We start from the raw sequence: 18,129 nt of genomic DNA on the forward strand, positions 1-18,129 counted from the left end.
GTGCTCTGTAGCTGCGAGGTAGCGTCTCACACAAACGCTTCCTTCTGCAGCTATGCAATGCCAATGTGATGAAATTATTATATCATTATAAATAAATTATTTTTCTTGCTTAAAAAAAAGGAATGTTTTGTTTGTTTTCTCTCCCACTGTTGTTTGTGCTTTCTGCCCCGCTAGTCCTCAAGGTTACTCTCTGAATCGGTATTAATGAGTCTCCCTGAGGAGGCAACAACACTTTAGTTAATTGGGTGTTTCTATCTGAAACACGAGACGCCGACTAAAACCTCTTGATCCAAAGTTTAATTATTGTTTACTTATTTAGGCCATTTTGTCTTGAAATTACTATGCGTGTTCATATAGCAGAGGGTTATTTATGAAAGAAACATTACTATCTGTGTTCCCACAGCTCCCGCCAGATTTTCAGAATCTGATGAAGCAACGTGCGAAAGGCGTAGTTTGCTCCTTTTTGATTTTAATGTAATCTGTTGATAAAACAGTATCCTGGTGTGTGCTGGAACTTTGATATTTTTGGTTTGCTGTGGTTTATTCTGCACCAGCTGGCACCCAGGAGAGAAGAACTGCTGCGCAAAGTTAGATTAGATTTCATGCTTGCTTATTAAGTATACAACCTCGAACATCCTTTTGAACAAATTTGGAAATTTGGAATCCTGCTGGTTTCTCCTAAAGGAACCAATCTTGGATTTGTGTATATAAAAATACATCCATGTTTGAATCTCAAAATGGGACTGCAGAAGGAAAAGACACTCCCATCCTTACTAATCGACGCTCTATAGATTCTCCTGTTGGTTGGTTGTGGGGCCCCGGGGCACATGTCTCCTCTACATGATGGGGCAAAAAATAGAGGGGGCACCTTAAGGCTCTTATCGTTTCTGCATAGTGTTTTAGTGGTTGAGATAAATTTGCTGCTGTAAACTGTTTTACTTACATCACCCTTCAGGATTTCTGGGTAATGAACTTTATATTTATACAAAGTGTTAACATGTGCTTGGCACCAGGAGCCGTGATGATGTGCAAAGTTGAGCTGTTGCCTCAGAGGCTCCGAGTCTATGGAGGTCCACAAGAGGACAGGCAGCTCAGTCGCCAGAAGAAAATACTGGCATTGTATTTTCCTGCAAACCACAAATATGACCACACATTTGTGTAGCATATCATATCATATAACATTTCCAAAGTGATGCAATACTCAATATTGAGACACCTGCCAACCTGCAGACCACTGTTTGAGACTAACAAATAAAACCAGTTGTTTTTTGTCATAACATTGCTGCTTTTCCTGCAGGGATTGTGCCCCTAAATAGGATTTGTTAAGCCCAAACATGATCTTTTCCGCATCATAACCAAGTGTTTTTTGTATGGAAACCAAACCATTCATTAACCACATGTAAATAAAGGTATGCCGGTGAAGATCCTCAGTCATCCAGGTCATGGTAATCTTAATAGCTGCATCATTGGCAACTGGACTTTGCGTTCCTTGAGGACTTTTCACCTCTCATCCAAGAGGCTTCTTCAGTCCTGAGTCCAGTTCTAAGGAACTGAAGAAGTGTCTTGGATGAGAGGTGAAAGGTCTTCAAGAAACTCAAGCAAGTCCAGTTACAATATAGCACTTAAAAATATCTGCTACATAATAATGTGCAAATGTAACGTACTAATGGTCTGTGGAAACACACAGGAGGTGTCAGGGAATAGCAGTATTTGTTCTATGTTAATTTCAAACGCATACAAGTCTTTTGCACATATTGCATGTATTACTGCTATTAACATTGCATCTAAATCTATAGCCTGGAAATCCAGACTCAAATCTAGAAAGATTTTGAGTCTGGCCCTCACCGATACACCCTTCCTACCCAAGGGGTGGCACTAACAGAGGCATATTAAATGCCGCCACACGCAATTGGATAGCACAATGGCCAATCAGACCAAAAAACAAGGTGACATATTCATTGCAGTTAGCCCCATTTGTTTGCCGAACAGTGGGGCTAACCGATATATTATGCTTTTGCCGTATCCCATCGGTAAAACGGCAAAAACGTCCTTCCTGGAAACGAAGGCTTCTAGGGCAGTCTTCTCTTTTGTAGTTGGCTTAGCGTTTCTTCCAAAGCTAAATTGAATGGACACAATCTATCTATCTTGGCTGTTTACTTTTCGTCTCCTACGACACAGCGCTGTCGTCATCATGTTACATCCGTCCAGAGCCCGCCTCTGTCAGATAGACTGATCTCATTGGTCCAATGGTGATTCACCGGGCTCTGCTCATCAGGACCAGATCCCCGTGCAGTGCAAATTCGAATTTGCTAGGGGCGGGGCATCTGGATTTCCAGGTTACTAAATCTATGTAATTATGTGTTAAGTACCAAAAAAAAAAAAAAGAAATTCTTTTTAGTTATTCTTAAGTTGTAACTAAAGCCCAGTTCAGACCAAAGAATTCACGACAAGACTAGGTGAGACGAGACAGGCATCTGGTTGTAATGCGTCGTTCTGCAACATTCTATAAAACTGCCGGTTCACACCAATGCAACTAGATGAGATGGAGTATCATCTCTATGCAACAACTCTCTGTGCCTCCACTCTGTTTGCAGCTTTTCAGGCTTATTTTGTGGCTGAGTATAATTTGTAGCTTCCTAAAATATGAATGAGGATAGTGATAGTGAGATACTGGCTACAGCTGCATTTGTAGTAGTGATATAAGGGCGGAAACTGCAACAAAACAAGCATCAGATGGACTGTATTAATAATAAATATACCATTATAATATAAATAATCAGCAATGATTCATCAGTCAATGAGTGTGTGTGTGTGAGGGGGCATAAGTAGATACAGTGAATAGCAGGAGTGACCCATTGTCCAACACTGGCACACTGTGAGGACAGAAACAGAGGGCTTGGCGGTGATGGAGCACCTGCTGCAGCAAGCAAACACGCTGTCTGCAGTCATTTTGTCTCGACCAGTTGCCTTCACTACAAGCCATCGGCTGTTCAAACAGGTGACGTGCTTTGCATTTGAAATCCAGCCGCCTGCGATTTGACGAGCGGAGTTGAAGGTGACACCATCAGCCAGCTTAGTCCTGCCAGTTCACACTGCTGCAACTTTTCTCTGCAGCGTTCTAAAATGGTTTCGTCTCATCACGAATCTTTGGTCTGAACTGGGCTAAAGGGGCCAAGCCCAAACCATGAGCCCTTGGAAAATTTGGCTAGGGTGTCCAAATACTTTTGGCCATACAGTGTAGAGACTGGGAGGTATGTAAGAGTGTTAAATTCATTAGCTGCTGTATGCTGAGTGCAAATACATGACTTTTAATACGTGGCTTAATCTGCATTATGTATTTCAAGTGCCGGGTCACTGAACACCCAAGTTTAGGGCATTTAAGGGTTAATAAAACATGAAACTGAAGTTAGTTATATATTGATTGTTCATTGTTATTCATTAAGTGTTGATGAAATTGAAAACCAAGCCCCAAAAGGTGAATAATAACACATTATCATCCCAAAATAACTCCTTGAATATGCTGAAAAACAAAGATTGATAATAAACAGTTTTGAGGTTGTGTGGGTGGAACTTCCTTTTAATATCCTTTAAATACAGATCAGTGCTGCACTTGTTACTTTTTTTTTTTTTTTTATTTGGGAAGCATCAGTTTGCATGCAGGTTCACAGCCTGCGGAGAGTCTTCAGTTGTATCCGTGTCTCCATTAAGAATGTGAATGCTGTCGGAGCTCCGGGGGAAGACGGTTGTTTTCATAATTAGCTGCGCTCACCTCCAAGAGGCAGCGGAGTCAGCGTTCACTGCAGAAACAAACTCACATAATTACCTGTCCCGGGCTTCTCAAGGCTGTCTCACTTTGTGTGTATGTGTGTGTGTGCGCTTGAACTGCTATCTTTGTGTGGACCAATTAGAGTACTATGCTTTGTGAGGACATGTCTGATACTCACTTCAAAGGGCAGTAGGACCTGGTTTTAGGGATAAAGTAAGAATTATATTTAGGTTATGGTTAGGGGCAGGGTCCTTACAAGTATAGTGATGTGTCTGAGTCTGTGTATGTGTGTGTGTGTGTGTGTGTGTGTTTTAGTGTTTCATCTTCCAGCTCTGTAATGACATCCGCTCAGTAAATTGCATCCTTCCTACACACACACACACACAGTTGTATTGCTATTTTCTTACTGGGCTCTGGAGCCACCTAGTGCCTATTTATTGTCAGTGCAACCTTTTGTGGCCCGATGAAAGTTAAACAAATTACACATTAAATTATAGAACGCATAAATATAACAAACTGATCAGGTGAAACTAGCGCTCATGTAGCTGATTATATATATTAATATACTTGAAGTAATGAAAAGGTGGTGAAGAAGATAGAGAATAGTCATAAAGGAGCACATGACATGGAGTATAGCTGATTTTCTTTGTCAGTATTTAAGATGTTCCATTACTGAAATTTCTTGGTAAAACTCTTGAAGGTTTCCCAAAGGTGCTCTATTGGATTGAGATCTGGTGACTGTGGAGGCCACTGGAGTACAGTGAACTCATTGTCATGTTCAAGAAACCAGTTTGAGATGATCTGAGCTTTGTGACATGGTGCGTTATCCTGCTGGAAGTAGCCATCAGAAGATGGGTACACTGTGGCCATCGGTTGGACACGGTCAGCAACAATACTCAGGTAGGCTGTGGTGTTTAAACCATGCTCAGTTGGTACTAAGGGGCCCAAAGTGTGCCAAGAAAATATCCCCCACACCATTACACCACCAGCAGCTTGAACCGTTGATACAAGGCAGGATGGATCCATGCTTTCATGTTGTTTACACCAAATTCTGACCCCACCATCTGAATGTGGCAGCAGAAATCCAGACTCATCAGACCAGGCAACGTTTTTCCATTCTTCTATTGTCCAGTTTTGGTGAGCCTGTGTGAACTGTAGCCTCAGTTTCCTGTTGTTAGCTGACAGGAGTGGCACCTGGTGTGGTCTTCTGCTGCTGTAGCCCATCTGCTTCAAGGTTGGATGTGTTGTTGGTTCAGAGATGGTCTTCTGCAGACCTTGGTTGTAACCAGTGGTTATTTGAGTTACTGTTGCCTTTCTATCATCTTGAACCAGTCTGGCCATTCTCCTCTGACCTCTGGCATCAACAAGGCATTTTCACCCAGAGAACTGCTGCTCACTGGATATTGTCTCTTCTTCGGACCATCCTCTGTAAACCCTAGAGATGGCTGTGTGTAAAAATCCCGGTAGATCACCAGTTCCTGACATACTCCACCAACAACCATGCTACGTTCAAAGTCACTTAAATCACCTTTCTTCCTCATTCTGATGCTCAGTTTGAACTTCAGCAGGTCGTCTTGACTATGTCTACATGCCTAAATGCACTGAGTTGCTGTAATGTGATTAGCTGATACGCTATTTGCGTTAATGAACAGTTGAACAGGTGTACCTAATAAAGTGGCCGGTGAGTGTATATCATAATATACGATATATATAAAGAGTAACTTAAGGCTGAAAAGCAGAGTATTACCACTGACATGGGTTGAAAGTGTCCACTCTGTTAGAACACTATCTCTCAAATGGGGGTACACCTAGAGGTACGCTGGAGTACTGCACGTGGGCATGTTTTTTATTTTTTTATTCTACTTTAAAAAACATCAGTTGTGCCCAATTTCTACAACAATTATACTATAGTATTATTGCAGTAAAGAATGTACATGTAAGTTTGATGAACCACATTACTCAAATATTACTATTTTCACTGACATCGTAAACTGTCAACTGCTGCAACAAAATCATGCTCATGTTTACGTTTGTTCACTGTGACCAGGAGGCTAGCTTCAAAACTGAATGACAGACGAAGATGGAGAAACATGGAGACAGAAGTGAAAAAAGAAAGCTAAAACAGGGCTAACAAAATACCCTCAGTATCAGGAGGAATACGTTTTAATGGGATTTGCCTCATTTTATTGTCATCTATGTATAGGCTTTTTTTTTTTTTTTACCAAAAATGTTTTGCACTGGTCCAGGGGTACTTGGCTGAAAAATATTTCAAATTGGGTACACTGTGAGAAGGTAAACCACTGGAGGTCAGCAGAAACAAGATTTTCAGCTGCTGTTTAAGTTGCTCTTTTAAGATTTTAAGAGTTTTTGTCGAACAGAAAGTCATATGTGGATGTGGTGTTGAAGCTGAGGTGTGTTGGAGTCTTAGAAAAAAACAGTAGTAGAAATGTTAATTAAGAAAAATGTTTATAAACTAGATTTTGTATTTTTCCTTTGAACAAGAAACAATTTTCTAGATGAGTTTAGAACACAAAGCATCAAATATATTGTCAAAATTAAATGGAAATATAAGCTGACCCATAACACTGATGTATTTAATGGGTATCTAATACAGATAATGTGGCACAAACAGCTTTAAATCTGTCTACATATAGATATTAGTCAGGGTCATGAACTGTGAGCACTTTAAAGGTGGTCAGTGTGTGTGTGTGTGTGTGTGTGTGTGTGTGTGTTTGTGTGAAAGAGTGTCCGTACACATGAGCACAGTGCAGGGAGAAGGACATGTTATTAAACTCAGGCATTTTATTTTGAAGCTGTTACAGTAATTACTCTGCTGAACCAGCTTACACACACACACACAGACACACACACACGCACACACACACACACACACACACACGGGGGAAGGTCCTCTCATCAGGGCCAAACTACCAAGCTCCACTCTTCCTGTTTCTGACAGTGGAGAGCATGCCATGTTATCTATGACTCACACACACACACACACACACACACACATATAGGCACATACACACACACACGCACAGTGGTCGCCGCAGCTCGCACAGGAAGTACTGACAGCAATCTGCAATCAACACAGTGAGACAGAACGAGACAGAAAGAGTGAGAGGGGAAATTAACTCCTCATGCGGTGTCTCTAATTAAAAGATGTTTCTCAAATTTTAAAACACAAAGAGAAGAAAAAAATAGACACCAAAGAAGAAGAAGGGGAAAGAAAAAGGTTTTTTTTTTTTTGTTTTTACAAAGCCAAGGAGGGGTTGGGGGGGGACTGGGAGATGAAATTGCAACTGGAAGGGGAAAAAAGAGAGGAAGTGGAACCATAACAGAAAAAGGGAGGGATGAGGGGCTGAAGTCATGTGGGGAGGAGGAAGAGGGGAGGAGTAACAGCAAGTGCAGGGGAGAAGAAGAAGGAGTAAAGAGACAGTAGCAATATAGAAAAGAAAGAAGGCAGCAGAAGGAGGAGAAAAAGTCAGAGAAGGAGAAGGCTTTTTTAAACATCCTGATTATTTGGAGTACCTTTGAGGGACACACACACACACACACACACACACACACACACACACTCCTGACTGATGCTCCTGCTGGATGGACCGACACCATCTCCTCCTTCACCTCCAGCTGTGCACATAGAAGACCGACCTCTGCGACCAGACATGCATTTCTACTATGTGGTGGGTAACAATTGTGTCTGCTTATGTGTGTGTGTGTGTGTGTGTGTGTGTTTACGGCTCTGCATGTGCGTGCATGTGTGTTTGCCTGGTGTTTTTGGTTGCCGTGCAATGCCACCATCTCCATTTCTCCTATTTTATGTGGAATTTGCTGACAGGCTTTGAAATAATGCTGTGTAATGAAAAAGATTAAGGCTCTTCCTGCTGAAATTGGTTGATTTTTGGAAACCAAATGGGTGGTGAGAGCAGGTACCTGTTTTTTGTCAAAGAGTGGAAACTTTTTAAAATCCATCTCAGTCTTCTAGAAAGTGTAAATTTAACATTACTTAACGCCTAAGATTATATGCCAGTGTGATTCTTGTGATTTAAAGGTCTCTGTTTATCAGTCCCACGTGTCCTGTACTCATTTTATCATCCGTCCTTTTATTGCGCTGCCATTAAACTCAGCTGTAATCCTGAATCATTCCTATGAACCATTCTCCAGCTTTGCCGTTCCACCCGAACACATAATTCCTGTGAAATTAAAAAGTCAAATCACTTCTTCCTTGGCGTGCTAATATTGTAAATCCCCCCCTTTGGAATTGGAAATCAAGGCTCCACCTCTGTTAGTTTCATAGTTGTGGGTAAAAACTTCCAGAAATCCAATGAGTTGTTCCTTGGCTCACTGCCTATCTGTCCACCAAACTTGTGGAAATATGTTTTTAGATTCTGATACACGAGACAGAAAAGAAACAAGGCAGCTGTGTTCCTTTTGGTTCGCTATAACGGTAATAAATGGTGATTGCACGCGAGAGGAAAATATTAGGATTACCTCGCTCACAAATACAAAGAAAGAAGGAAGTGCCGAGTGTTTTGTGGTTGCATGGAAACCTGGAGTAAATTTCCTGAAGCTTGTAATTCTTCCCCTTTCCCTCGTCAGTATCTTTATGCCTCCAGTATGGAAGGGTAATCTGAAGCTGCAGTGAGGGAGCATCATCTGCATATGTAATTATCACTGGGCAATTTGATGATGTTGTTTTAATGGGAAACATCTTTATGTTAAACTATGTGTGGTGTTTGACGTGCTGTAGACGCCTATGTTAGATGATAGATCTCTCCACTTGTGCAGATGATTTATCTTGATCATTTCTTTCCAGGTATTCCAAACTAATGGTCTAAATCTGTACTAATTACAACTGAAGTGCTGCGTGATGTTTTTATGCTGCTTCCTATGAGCCTTTCCTCTGTGTAGTTCTTAAGTAAGATAAATTATTGCTGATAATCAACATTGCATTTATCCTGTAGCCTGTTAGACCTCACTGTAATGTGCGCTGACTGAGTGAAGAATAACATTATTAATGGCACTGCAGTATGTTGTTTTTTCTAAGGGAAACTTAATATAGCAACGCAGAATGAGATTCAAAATCACTCTGAAGATGCATAAAAGCTGGATTAGGCCTGGATAAAGCCCTTCCCATCAGATGACCACAGACATATGCACACACTTCATACAGTAAACCCTTGTTTCCCATACATTGATTTATTTAATTCTATTTCAGTGTACAGTTGCACCTGTCTTATTCACCACCTCACAGTCTCTTCTCACTCCTGCTTCCCTGGGAGGAGAGCAGGCAGCAGCTCAGGAGCAAATCTTCAGTCAGCAGCTGTAGAGGCTCCAATCACAGTGGGCCAGTGGCCAGCAGCAGCACCGGGTTTAACCTGTGTAACAGCAGCAACAGAAAGTTTGCTGATCTTTTAGGGAGTTGGTGCTGTCCGATCCCCTGGAGCTGGGGCTTGCGCTATTTGGATTAAGGTTGCTGCAGCTGCTGACTAGGGGTCTGATTCCGAAACTGCTGCCCGCTCTTCATCCAGTGAGGTTGTCTGTAGCGGGGACTGAAGCAGAAGACACACTGATTGAGGCTCTAGCTAATGTTCATGTACAGAAACGTGAACATTAAGTCACAGCTGTGAGTCTTTGGCTCCGGTTAGCAGATGGCCAAACTATTAGCAACATTTTCTCTCCATGTCTGAAACATGTCACCGATATTGATACATGCTTTGTTTCGCTTATTGTCAGACACTTTTAGACTCTCTTTTTGATAAGTCCGTCTTTCCAACACATTCTCACTCCGACCTCGTCACATATCGACGTTTGGTCATGGACTTTCCATGTCGAGATACGACATGCAAGGTACCCTTGGTGGGTTGGTTGTTGACGTTCTGGGTTGCTGTGTCAAGTTCTGCCTGTTTTTAAAATACACCTCTGTTTTCACAGGAAATTTACCGTTTGCATACAGTCTCTTTCAAAATAAGTGCATTACACCATGAATTGATGTTTTTTTCCTTCAACAACAAACGCAAGTGGTTACATGTAGCCTGCAAATGCACGTAGTTGGGTTTTGATAAAAATAACAGGATTTGGCCTAACAATCTTATGGAAGCGAACACTGGCCTCTCGGGTGAAAGTCAGTGGTTGTTGGACCCGTCCACCGCCTCTCCCATCTGCCGTACTCAGACTTCTGCCGCCTTAGGTTTCGTTGTTACCCGTTTCCCATAATGCTTGTGGTCGCTGTTAAACAATCACGCCACCTGGCAGTGTATCATGCCAACATGAAAGGATGGCTTTTTTTGTCGGTGCCTGACACCGGAAGTCACTGACCAAGCATCAGATTTCGCAGACTTAGGAGTGAGACAGGGTTGGCCTTTCTTTTTGGGGTTTCTTTGCAGTTTAGGCAGTTGCTGCCAATGCTGGAATAGCAGCTTTCTCTGCAAGTCTCTCTGCCATTAAATCAGACTTTCACCAAAGAGATGTGCACACACATCTACATTTGTAGAACAGCCAATGGCAATGCTCTCTATCTGCAATGACCTCTGATTGACCATAGTGTCCCCTCAAAGGCTAGATTTCTAGAGCCTGAAAACAGAGATAAAAGGATGTGCAGAAGTCTAGCTTTCTCACTGTTCACTTGAATAAATATGCTCAAAATCTATTCCCAGTGATGCCAAAGTTAAACTGCCTATTTCTTATATTCTATATTCTTCTTCTTATATTCTTATATTAACAATGGATCAAATGAGTATGTGTAACAAAAATGTGCCACTCATATGATGAACCCACTCAGAATAATCATCAGATTCTGTATCAGCTTTACTAAACGTTTTAGTGTCTTTCAGCTCATTGTTTTGGTTTTAAAACCATGTAGCTTTACTCTTATGGTTGTCTGTCACTGCTCTCATTTGCCTCATAGTAGTGGGCAAATATTTTTAGCTAAAAAGCGGACACGGTTAATGACTAGCTGGTGAACAAAGTGGAGCATTTAGCAGCTAAAGAGGCAGATTTTTCTTTCAGGGGTTGGTGGAGACCAAAAACAGAGCTAAAAACATACATACATTCATCAGGTAGCCAGAAACAAAAAAACTGGATGTGTAAATAAGCAGCTAATTGCTACGATGTTTGCCGTATCAACTTTATGAGATAATATTTTGTCAGTGTTGTGCTAAAAGCTTGTTGCATTGCCCCAAATTGGCCAAAACAGCAACTAATACAGGTTTAAAAGCATGAAAATAACTCCAAAGGGGCTAAAGAGACAGAACTATGGTCTGTTGTAGGTCTACTGTCTTGGTGTAAAGACATTATACAGTGTGTTCAGCTGTAAAAGTTCAGCAGTGACGGCAGTTAGCTGATATTTAAAAGGTTCAGCGTTGTTAACACCTCATGCACTGGTGGGGATGGCTGACAGAAATGTGTGAACTATCTGAGCTTTGCAGAGAAAGTAAAACATCACAGACACACACACCACACTAAATGACCTGAGTTCAGTTACATTCTGTCCAGCAGGCTGAGAGCTGAGCTCTGAGTTTAAGTGTTGTATGATAGGGGTGTCATGATACATTGGGATGTGCTTTCTTTCATACTGAATATGGACCAGAACCGTAACACTGAGGGTTGCCAAAATGATTTTCGTCATAAATGAAAATAGTGAGTCAGTGTGGAGATTCAGAAGATCCCCATTTTAATGAAGCTTGGCTGCACTACTGTATTCCCTCATTGCGGCTGTTTGGAAGAGTTTTGTTTTTGCTTTAATGGTTAGTTATGAATTTCTTCAACCTGTCTAGGCAGTGTTTGTTTCAGTTCTTCATTTCGCAAATCTACTAGTGCCCTCTCCTCAATAGAAAACATAAACTTTGCGTGCAGTGCAGTTTAGTTTTTGCTATTGTTGCTACAGACTTTGTGACTCTGCTTCTTCTGCATTTAATTTGTATGACTGTGGAAGAGAGGCCCTTGGTTTTCAATTTGAGACGAAGAAGAACACTTGCACTTGAGTCAAACCTAAGTCACAGGAATGAGGACATGAAACCTGTTTTGTCTTTAGCTGCTGCAACTTGACTTACTGAAACCACAATTAATTTCGAGTTTTGACCTTTTAAGAACCACAAAAGATTAAAGATAAAGACCACATTGCAAACCAGGCCTTGTATATCTAACTACTGGGCACTGAGCTTAAAATTTGCTTATCAGTACTCGTGACTCCACTTAATTGGACTGGCTTTTACAAGACTTAATACCTGACTTGACTTGGACTTGGAATTTGTGCAATTTGACTTATTTCAGACTTGACTCTCTGAAGAATTAACTCGTGTTGAGACTTCTGCTGTTAAGCTGTCATGTCATTTTAATGGTCAGTATTCATGGACCTGAAAGACTTGCAACTGACTTACAATTTATTAAGAAGACTTGTTAGTTGACATGGACTTGACCTCAAGGGTTTGAGTACATATAATTCTATTATGTGCATTGAAGCCAGCAAAATAACTGATTATTATGCCCCACAGGCGTAAGCGTAATCTGTCTGTCTGCGGCTAATCTCACATACTACTGGACCAATCAGCCTAATATTTTGAATGCACATTTATGACTATGCTGAAGGATCCCTCATGGTAGCAGTGATTCACAGTTGTTGAGAAACATATTTTATTGACTGTTTTATTCCGTGATTGTCTGCTGACTCCTCACTCCTCATAATCAACTGGCAGGGGCCGCAAGTTTTCCAGAATCAGCTTGACTAAAAACAGCAAGCCATTGTCTGTTCGAGGACACATTTTGACCTTCATCGTGGCTCAGAAGTTTTTTCTGTCATTAGGAGTTTTACATTTAACACATAGTTTACATATTTAACACAAGAATAGAAAATAAACAAGACAGAACAAAACAGTACAAAGCAAACAGTAATCAAAAACAAAAGATGTTTGTGGGTTAGAGTTAGAAACATACACTGGATCTCATACATACATTCTATACTAGCCTTTTAAACTAGAGGCTACTGTTTTAAAAGTGTACAGACAGCATCCCGAGGTCTTTCTATGCATAGGGGCAGCTATAGATATTAATTTATAGATATCTGAGACCACACCTCTTCCAGGGTTGCCTTCTTTAGAAGCTGATCCCACTCTGGACATGAGGCAGGAACTGCTTCCTCGTCACATTTCTTATTCAAAATAGAAGCCAACTGAGCATATGTGAAAAAGTCAGAGTCCAAGAGGCCAAACTGATTTTTAAGTTGTTGAAATGGGACATTTTTTCACTAAATATATGTCCAGCTGTAGTGATGCCAAGTCTCTGCCATGATTTATCACTTAAAGTGTTTCCTTCGGCTGAAAGAATGGTGTTACACCAGAGTGGGCAGGATGGAAGTGAAAACCTCTCAATGCTAAGTCTTTTGTGCAGCTGCTTAACAATAAAGCATGAAAACTTAATAATAACATTTTCCAGGGGATGGTGGTTTGGCTCAGAAGTTGACATCTATAGAACAATTTGGTCTCATTTTGATCTGCAGTTTAATTCCATACTCGATATATAAATATCCACTAAAATTAGGCATGATGTGAGATGAATAAATCCCCATTTTTTGTTATCCTTACTGCCATCTTCACTGGAAGGACGCCGTGAAGGCTGGTTGTTGCAGGGCCTGGCAGTGCACTAGGGCTGCAACAATTAGTCGACTAATCGATGACTAATCGACTATTAGAATAATCGGTGACTATTTTAGTAGTCGAGTAATCGGTTTGAGTCATAGCATAGCAAAGTACTGTAAAAGTACCCCAAAATACTCTTACTGCAGCTTCTTATGTTCAGATATTGGCAGCTTTACACACTCTCCCATGACAATGAACTAAAACCCTTTGGCGTGAGTATGAAACAAGACATTAGATGACATAATTTTGGGGTTTGTGAGAGACTGACCGACATTTTTCAACAGTTTAGCGCATTTTTCAATAAAATGATTAGCTGACTAATCGAAGAAATAGTGGTTAGTTGCAGCCCTACAGTGCACTGTACTCTACTGAGTACACTTTTCTAGTTTTTACTATGAATCAATCTGATGGTTATTTTCTTAACCACCTTACTAATCATCTCATTTATACCATATCTGAAAATAGTAAGAAATTCCTACCACACAGTTTCCTGGACCTTTTGGTGACATCTTAAAATGTCCTGTGTCATCTGAGCCGCAACAAATCTAAAGATATGCAGTTTAATCTTGCACAGCCTGAAGCTGGAACTAGGAAATGTTTGTCATTTTTTGCAGAAAAACGTACCTCTGCTCAGCCATAAATCATGTTCATTTGAAATTATACCGTATTTTGTTGTATACATGCTTATGTAAGTTGCTGTGTGTTGTACCAGATGTCTATACCATCTTTCTATTCTCACAGCACTCCAGTTAAGTGCTATGTATCACTGTGCCATGTAGAATTATGCCATGGCAACACATTTTTGTGCCATGGACAGCACCATTGCCAGTACCATGGTAAAACTGAAAATTCCACCCATTATCAATATAAAACCATGGTAGTGTTTTGTAAGGGGTCTGCTTCAGAGCACCACTCGGTTATGGCTCTCTCTGTATTTTTCCTTCCTCTCAGACATTACCAGACAGCTGCATCGCTTTTCTCTCAAACTATTATTTCTGCATCTGCCCATCTGTCATAGCTTGTCTCGCTCTCAGCAGAACATGTCTCTTCTTCTCTCCCTCTACCGTCACCCCCATCTGTCTCCCCCTCTCCTCTCGCCTCTGTCACGGTTACGTGCAGCTTGTATGGGTCAATCATATTTTTTGCTTGTCTTTTTGATTTGTTGATTTGAGTCTGGAACTTTATTTGGCTCTGTGACGTGGACAAATCTCATTAAAATGTCAGAGTATGTAAGTCTTGGTTGTGTTTATGTGCTGGACACTGCAGCTTTGACCCCTGCGCCTGCACCACAAGCGGTGGCTTGTTCAGTTGATGGTGTAGGTTTTCATGCTCTTGTTGTTTTTTAAGGTGATCAAATGTCAAGTAAACTCTTTGTGTTCTTGATGCTTTCTAGCTGTGGTTACTGTGTACCCACTTAAAAAGACATAAAGAGACATCCATTTACCATCAGTAGTGTGCAGATAGTTTTGATTTGATTAGTCCAGGTTTTAAGGGATTTCTGCATCCATGGTGAGGAGTTCAGTGTCAGTGAAGATGTGGTTATTTATTTATTTGCTTTAAATTCTTGTTATTTCTGTTCCTTTGCACTTCCCCAAACCAAACCAAAAAACAAAACTCTCTTTATGACTACGACAGCTCCCGCCTCTTACCCACACTTGAGCCAATCACCATCACACTTACCACAATGATCTGCACCTGCAGACAAACATTTCTCTCTGCCACCACCACCAAGATGTTCTGTCTCTGCCACAAACACAAGCTTTTACATCACTAAACTGTCTCTCCTGACTGAATTAAAGCAAGCTAAGAAGACAGGAAGCTAATGTGACAACTATCTCACCATGTTTCCTGCCTGTCTACCATAAAGAAGTGCAAATGCAAAAGACTGAGATGATTGCGCCCTGTGGTTGATGTTTGGTGTTTGATGCCTGCCCTGGACAGCAAAGTTACCTTGGTAAGAGTTTTACACGTGCTTTAATCAGACTTTCTCTGTTGAGGTTTATGTTTTGCTGTTAGCAAGTTCATTGGCTCTGATCGTTGAGGTTCAAGGCTTGAAGTTGAACTCCAGTCTGTGGTTACATAACTTAGTTTGTTGCTTATACTTACAACATTTAGCATGACTTTAAGAGCCTGTACACAAAATTATCTTCTCTTAATAATACTGATAATTACCTCCGCCAAGGAAGTTATGTTTTTGCCGGCGTTGGTCTGTTTGTCTGTTTCTCTGCCACATAACTCAAAAAGTTATGAATGGATTTTGCTGAAATTTTCAGGAAATGTGTTTAATGGGACAAGGGACATTGGTACAGTTTTGTGGTGATCGGTTGAAGCAAAGTGGATAAAATAATAAAAAAGTATATCGTCTGACAGCCTTAGCAGCAATTCCAATTTCTAAAGACAGTGAAAATAGCACCATCTGGTGGCCAGAAAGCATGTCTTGTTCTACTCGCTAAATATTGTTGTAATTCTAAAGTTGAAATTAATGTTCTGTGTTGGAAAAAAAGAAAGTGAACAATACAAAAAAACATTATATTCTGTGTTGGTACAAACTAAAAACGAAATAAATACACCACAGTGTCTCCATGGTGAAGATAGATATAACCTAATAATAATAGTGATGCAAATAACCTAATTGTGATGCAGGCTGCAAAATCTGATGCAGAGGGGGAGGGAATATCACCTACTTGGTGGAGGTCTGCACTCTGAGTGTTTTTCTAGTTATATTTGTTTTGCACAAAATTACAGTGATCTAAACAAAAATAAAAACAAATGTAAATGTAAACGAAAATAGCTAAAATAAATTGGACTACTAGGAAATAATAAACACAGAATAAAAGAAGCAGTGAAACAATGAAGGCAACGTAAACAATTAAAACCAAAAAAGTTCCAAACTTTATATATTGAAATGTATAAAAAAGGCTATTAAAATAGTCACTAAGTCTTGTGATAGTGCATCGCTAAATGCATCAGGAAGGAGAATTATTTAGCTCCAAATGCATCAACAAGGAGTATTTTAAAGTACACTCTAAAAAAGACAATTTGCTTGCAACTTTTTAAGTAGTTCCAACTTTGGTTTTATTGAGTTAATCCTATCAGTCTTTGATAATCTGACAAACTTTATTAGTTAAGTACAACCAACATAATTTGCTTTGACTTCAAAATAATTAAGTTGAACCAACTTAATATTTATCCAAAACTTGTGTTGATATTTAGTGGTCAAATTATTCTATTTAAGATATTCCAACTTGTTTATATTAAATTCCATCCTATTCAAAAATGCTTTTGCTTTTAACCAACTTCCTAAAATAAGTTATTAACTGACTAAAACAGTTTAATGAAACAATTTTTTTATTCCAAAATAACTTCTTTATTTTAAGCATTATCCACCAACCCCATAAATCTTTTTTTAGAGTGTGTAACTACAGCAGCAAGGAGTATTTTGAAGTGCAAATGCATCAGTGAGTTGTATTGGTACACTCCTTTCTGACTGATTTAATCTGCTTCCGTATGACTTACTGTCTGTTTTGTGACATAATTGGCAAAATGTACATGCATGAACAGCTTGTACTTTGCTTGTACTTAGAGAAGTAGGTTGAGAAATCAGCAGTGTGTGTGTGAGGGGGGAGAAATATGTGTGCAATGATTTCTTGTGCTGGTACTGCTGGTGAGGATATTGCCTAATATCTTGGATGCTTTGCTCGATAATGAACACCACATGTGATGAGAGGGACAGAGGAGAGATAAAGCTGAAGGCATGAAGTGGGCAGAGCTGATCTGAAATGAAGATTTCGAGGATGACAGGTTGAAGAAACACGAGGGTGTGACCATTTCAGTTTTTCACACCTGTCTGTGCTGGTTTAGGATCAGATCCCACCACCTCCTGTTCTCCGGTGTCACCTGCAGTCCATTTCGAGTTTCCTGCTGACTTAGATAGTGAAATACACACGAAAGATTGTACTGTTCAGTTGTAATTTTAAACAACAAAGAAAGAGACTTAAATACATTGTGCTCAAATGAAAGTCAGTCTTGCTAAGGTAGGACCCAGTTTGTACATTTTTTTTATTATAAATTTGGGTTTTATATTGAGCTGCAATAGCAAGAGTTGAATGGATTATGTTGACATTTAATATATTAATGCTGTTTGGATCTCCCATATTGCATTAAGTGAATATTAAGGGCTGCCTGACGGGAAAGTTTTTCTCCTATGTTTCCGTAAAGTTGTGATTAATTTCAAAGTGATAAGTTTTCTCTCTGTAAACTTCCACCCTGTCTTTCTAAACTTACACTGTAAACTGGAATAAGTTCACAATACTCAAAGTGTTTGACATAACTGATGTAATATTAACTTAAAAAAAATCTTCAGTTTACTTAATTCAAATATTATATATTATTTATTACTAACTTCAATATAATATTTATGTAAAAATTAAATTTATGAACACTAAATTCAATTGATAGAATTGTATTTATTAAAATTACATCTCTCCGATTAATCCATAACTCAATAAATTAAGTTGTACGCAACACAAAGCCATGGGCCAATCTACTCACAAGATTAAATTGTGTGAAACTCAAACAATGATGGAAAGCCACTCAACAGAATTACCATTAATCAGCTTAGAATTTACAAGACGTCCCATTGAAGTAATTATTAATTTAAAATCTGAATACAGCTCCATTGTTACAATTCCAGTTTGTTTTTTATCTAATTAATTAAATAATAAA

At 39.8% G+C, this 18,129-nt stretch overlaps 1 protein-coding gene across 2 annotated transcripts in view; it reads left to right on the forward strand.

The window, feature by feature from the left end:
- The first annotated feature begins 7,060 nt into the window (after positions 1-7,060).
- arhgap36 (Rho GTPase activating protein 36) overlaps positions 7,061-18,129 on the forward strand; it is a 116,172-nt gene continuing 105,103 nt past the window's right edge. Inside the window, exon 1 of one of the 2 annotated variants that reach the window (XM_033609772.2) lies at positions 7,061-7,455. In XM_033609772.2, coding sequence (XP_033465663.1) covers positions 7,357-7,455 — 99 coding nt within the window. In that variant the 5' untranslated portion in view covers positions 7,061-7,356. Of the gene's footprint in view, positions 7,456-15,196; positions 15,359-18,129 lie in introns of those variants that run through there. The other variant, XM_033609773.2, reaches the window with a different exon arrangement.

This window comes from Epinephelus lanceolatus, chromosome 22 (assembly GCF_041903045.1).
Source record: "Epinephelus lanceolatus isolate andai-2023 chromosome 22, ASM4190304v1, whole genome shotgun sequence".
Taxonomy (NCBI): domain Eukaryota; kingdom Metazoa; phylum Chordata; class Actinopteri; order Perciformes; family Serranidae; genus Epinephelus; species Epinephelus lanceolatus.